The following is a 4,647-nucleotide window of genomic DNA, read 5'->3' on the forward strand; positions in this document are numbered from 1 at the left end:
TTTGATTCAACTCACTTATCTTCCCACTCGTTCTCAACTTGTTGATCTATTCACTAAGGTTGCACCATCTCCTCAGTTTAATGCTTTACTGTCCAAGTTGGGTTTGGTGTCTTCACCTCCCCCATCTTGAGGGGGTTATTGGAATGTTCTGGATGAAGTATAAGCTGTGTGTGAGCTGTCATTCTAGTGCCATGTCAGCACTGAATTAGTTACAGAAGTTAGTTACAGATTAGAGGATATAAGGCTACAAGAATGTGTATTAAAAGTTTACTGGGTTGATTTTTCTTTATTGTCTAACAATATTGCTTCATTTCTCTTTACTGTAAAAAAACAATGTATCTTCATCTTCGTTAATCTGAAACTTAATTCATGGCTGTTGTTTACACTAGGATTAACAAAATGTATTACAACGGTGATTAATTCTGGATATATTAGAGTATATACACTAAGCAGGACGCAGCTACGGAAGGCAGACATGAAAACACAGCAATTGAATTGTAGAAGAACCTCTTAGACTTTGTCTTAAAATGTGTCCTTTGTCTATATTTGTTTACATAATTTAAAGTAATTTCGTGAACACATCTTCTTCATCCACTTCCGGGATCACCTTGTATCATAATCACATGAAAATGAATGAATACTGTAATAAAACTTGATTCTTAGAAGAACGTAAGGATCAAATACAGTATAAACAAAAAGTACATAAGTTAACAGTCTAGAGGTTATAATATCATAAAACAGACATTGATTGAATTCTAAAACAGGGAACTTAACTATGAGTAGATCCGACCCTAGTTAAGTAATATCCTACTTAACTGGGCCGATGTCTCCTCTTCTAAACTGCCAGCATAGAAGGGGAATTCCAAATTCTCGAAAGTAGGATACATTGTTTTTCTCACAAGTCTTCCATTTCTCTCGAAGGCAAAGATTTGGAAATAGGACTGGAAGTCACTAAGAGACTTGCCATACCAAAAATGGGAGGAGCTTAAATCAAGTTTCAAGCTGCTTGCAAGCGTTACAAACCCAAGTATACCTGCAAAATTCCTGTCAAGTGATAGCAAACGTTCTAGATGACCAAGGTTAAGGTGTTTACCGCCACAAGATTCTGTATTGTCTATGATGACGCGGATCACTTCAAACTCATCAGTATACCTTGTTTTGAGATAACTTCCTCTTAACATCAGTAAAAAACCTTTATATGCATTATTCTCGTTAAAATCAACATCAAACCTTTCAAGAACAAGCATGACTCTCTTCCCAAAAAGTTTGGAGAAAGAAACCTGTTGAAATCAAATTAACCAGTTAGCACTTCGAGAAGAGTTAGAAAAACAATGCTGTAGTCAGAAAATCGCTGGAGCTTTTAAGAAGTAATAAAAGCTGCAATTTGGATTTTTTGTGCAGCTTCTATCACGGGGGTTTCAAAGAAATTTGTTTGAATCAAATAAGGATATCTTACAAAGTTTAAAAGATGCAAAAAAAAAAAGATCTAATGAATCTGCATGGCTTTTAATGCGTGAGTGAGTATCTAAGTACCTGTAATTGACCTTAAGAGATCTAAAGAACTCACCTCGCCGTAATTACCTATCAAGACAGTGTCTGGATCCATTAACATATCCAGCTTCAGTTCCTTCACTACTTCAGTCTCCAACTCAGTAGCTTTCTTACGGGTGAATGGGTATGCTGAAATATTATAGTTTAACAACACACTAGTGCCAAATGGTTCCACAAATTCCGCATTTGGCCCAACGATCACAAGTTTATTAGAATCATTTCGGCCATCATTTGATAACTTGAAAATTCGCTTTAACTTCTTACAACTCTCGTCTCTAAATGGCAGTGCCAACCAAGGCATACTGTCAAATGTTCCCCAACAAGATTCTTCCCAACCATCTACATGCAAGTTCCTTATGAAAATAAGCACAACTTCAAAGTCTTTCTTCAGCTTTGCCAACATATTATACACACACTCAAGTTTGTTTCTTAAAAATTGGTCAGGCATATCAACATCATAAAAATAAAGGGCTACAACCTTGTCATTTAAAGTGTCAATAGGTACCTGTCATTAGAAGTGTGCAGCAATAATTGAGTTAATAGACAGTTATTTTGGCATACTACAATAACAAAACAAAGCATATGGGCATAAAATGGAAGCAAAAACATAAAAAAAAACTCCAAACCACATCCATATGCTTTGTTAAAATATATTAAAACTCTTTTGGCAACTTAGTTCTAGTAAAATGCAACACACACGATCAGATCATTAGCAATGGGAAGATGGATCAATAATAATATAACTTTGAAGACTTATAGAGATCATGCACTTTCTTTCTAGTAAACTAAGCTTCTAATTTTTGCATCCAAATGAACTTCTGACTTTTTTTGCACCCAGATGTTTATGAAATACTGGAAATATTTCTATTTGTCTTGTTTCGTGCTAATATGGTTCCTGGCGCAACAAAACTTGTAATTAAGTTTTCTTGGTTCCAAATGACTATCTTTTTAACTTAATTTCTTTACCCATGCCAGAATGATTAGGTTGATGATCCATTATTTCCGCGGTGATGCTTGTTTTCTTGTTCATATGTTTAATGACTGCAAGTTAATTACACGGTGGATTTTTTTTTAGAGAAGCTTCAGATATATAACGATGCCACTGCTACCAAAGAAATTCAGGTTTATGTTTAGCAGACATTATTTCAAGCTACATTGGAGAAGATTTTCCAGCAGTTTCCTACAATCTTTGGTACAAGATGAATAGGATCTAGTTACTGAACAATCAGCAGAAGTGCTACTAAAACCTGTAAACATGATATAACTAAGGCAAGTTTACTACCTTCTCATTTTTCTTTCGTCTTATATGGGCAGAGAAACTTGTATTTTATTCAAAATATGCAAGCTACAAAAAGTTACATCATACCTGATCTCCTTTGTTCGAAATGACATAGCTACGTTGGGGGGAGGCCAATAGTGTGTTCAAGGAGGGGTTCTTAGCGGCTGCATCATCTTCAGCCTGCAAAAAATTTATTCTGGTATCACTAAAAGGAAAGCCTAAGGCTCCAAAATCCCGTAAAATATCCCAGACATGATGAGTTTGCAAAATTATCCCTGTTGAGTCAATGACGAACATGACAGGTGGACCATATTCTTCACGCTTGAAAAGGCGGTTTTCAATACGTTTCCTGGATCCTGCATCTGAAAATGGAATGGCGGTCCATGGCATTGAAGAAAACAAATCTTTGAATTCCTCCTGAGGGTCTGTTGTAGAAGAAACTGGTATAATTTGTCCTTCACAATGATCATCCTGGACAACCAAAACCACCTCAAAATTATTGAGTGGCAGTAGATCATTGTAGACGTCCTTCAAATCCGCAGAGAACGCGTCCTTGTTGTTGTATGGGATACAGTGACCAGATAGTGGCATAAAATACAAAAGAACAACTTTGCCTTTCAACTCGTCGGCCTTAACCTAAAAATAAGTCAAACAAATGAGAATGTGGGTTGTTTCATAATTTGGCATTGCAGATGCCAGTATCCTAGTCCTAACATATAATTCTAGACAGAACATAACTGCAAGTCTTATGGTATATCGCATACTACTTACTTATATCATGAACGAACTTAAATAACATTCTACGTAACTGAATATTATGAAAGTGACACTGAGAACAAATTACATGTTGGTTGTTGTTTTTGACAAGGTAATCTCTGTTACTGGTGAAGAGAAGCTCATTTAAACTGATGATGTCTCCTTTCTTCAACTCTGTTCGTCCTGCAACTTCAGTATGGTAGACTGTACTTTGAAAATATCCTGTCAAGCCAAAATTTAATGATGTTATAAACAAGACTTAATAACTAACCAAAACACAAGATTACAAGATTGAAAAGGCTAGATAACTCATTAATTACCTCTAAACTGAAACACATAACAGCTTTTTCGATAAGCATAGGCATATCTGCTACTTATTGTTCTTGATGTACATGGAGTACTATTTATTTTTCTGAATATACGAGTAGTCAAGTTACGTGTATTTGTAGGTTTGGTTAGAAATCTTCCTCCAACAATTAATCTTCCCAAACCCCTCATTGGAATAAACTATCGAAACAATGGAGTACATCATATTCATATATCATGTCATTATTGGTAGGGTTGTACAAAAAATTCGAAAATCTTCGTCCGAAAAATCCTCGTATCTGTGAAAAAGCGGATATTATCCGTATCCGAAATAAAGCGGATATTATCCGTACCCGAATCCGGGATATTCGAATCCGAAACTAAATACATATATGATATTAAAATTATATAAACATATAATTATATATAATACAAAATTTATTTTTTTAGTTTATAATGTGTGTAAATGCATTAAATAAAGACATTTATATAAATTTTATATAATTGTAGACATACTTTATACTTATATAAATATATCATATGTGTTTAATCTAAAAAATGTTATAAAATCATCGTCAATACAGTAGGTCCATCAAAAAAAATCAAAAAATCCGATATCCGTCCGAAATATCCGCATTCGTATCCGAGAAAAAACGGATATTATCCGTATCCGAGAAAAAACGGATATTATCTGTATTCGAATCCGACAATTGCGGATGCGGATACGGATATAGGCGAATCTATATCCGAGTTAT

General features: G+C 34.8%; 2 protein-coding genes across 2 annotated transcripts; both read right to left on the reverse strand.

Moving 5' to 3' along the window:
* Positions 1 to 756: 756 nt before the first annotated feature.
* On the reverse strand, positions 757 to 2,046 carry LOC141723686 (putative nucleoredoxin 1-1). The gene is made up of 2 exons (XM_074525547.1): positions 1,568 to 2,046; positions 757 to 1,280 (listed from the first exon to the last, which is right to left on the reverse strand). Exons 1-2 carry the CDS (start codon positions 1,997 to 1,999, stop codon positions 792 to 794), a joined length of 921 nt encoding a protein of 306 aa, XP_074381648.1. The 5' UTR covers positions 2,000 to 2,046; the 3' UTR covers positions 757 to 791.
* A 788-nt stretch (positions 2,047 to 2,834) lies between these two features.
* On the reverse strand, positions 2,835 to 4,084 carry LOC141661053 (putative nucleoredoxin 1). Its single transcript, XM_074468034.1, has 3 exons — positions 3,907 to 4,084; positions 3,675 to 3,808; positions 2,835 to 3,466 (listed from the first exon to the last, which is right to left on the reverse strand). Exons 1-3 carry the CDS (start codon positions 4,082 to 4,084, stop codon positions 2,912 to 2,914), a joined length of 867 nt encoding a protein of 288 aa, XP_074324135.1. The 3' UTR covers positions 2,835 to 2,911.
* Between the last annotated feature and the right edge of the window lie 563 nt (positions 4,085 to 4,647).

Source organism: Apium graveolens, chromosome 5, assembly GCF_009905375.1.
Source record: "Apium graveolens cultivar Ventura chromosome 5, ASM990537v1, whole genome shotgun sequence".
NCBI classification, from domain to species: Eukaryota; Viridiplantae; Streptophyta; class Magnoliopsida; order Apiales; family Apiaceae; genus Apium; species Apium graveolens.

Excerpts from the sequence above, each read along its gene's own strand:
- LOC141723686 (XM_074525547.1), bottom strand. The coding sequence starts at position 1,999 with ATGCCTGACCAATTTTTAAGAAACAAACTTGAGTGTGTGTATAATATG. Across the intron at positions 1,281-1,567 it reads TGATAGGTAATTACGGCGAG|GTTTCTTTCTCCAAACTTTT; the intron begins GTGAGTTCTTTA and ends TGATTTCAACAG.
- LOC141661053 (XM_074468034.1), bottom strand. The coding sequence starts at position 4,084 with ATGAGGGGTTTGGGAAGATTAATTGTTGGAGGAAGATTTCTAACCAAA. Across the intron at positions 3,809-3,906 it reads TTATGTGTTTCAGTTTAGAG|GATATTTTCAAAGTACAGTC; the intron begins GTAATTAATGAG and ends TTGGCTTGACAG. Across the intron at positions 3,467-3,674 it reads TCAAAAACAACAACCAACAT|GTTAAGGCCGACGAGTTGAA; the intron begins GTAATTTGTTCT and ends ACTTATTTTTAG.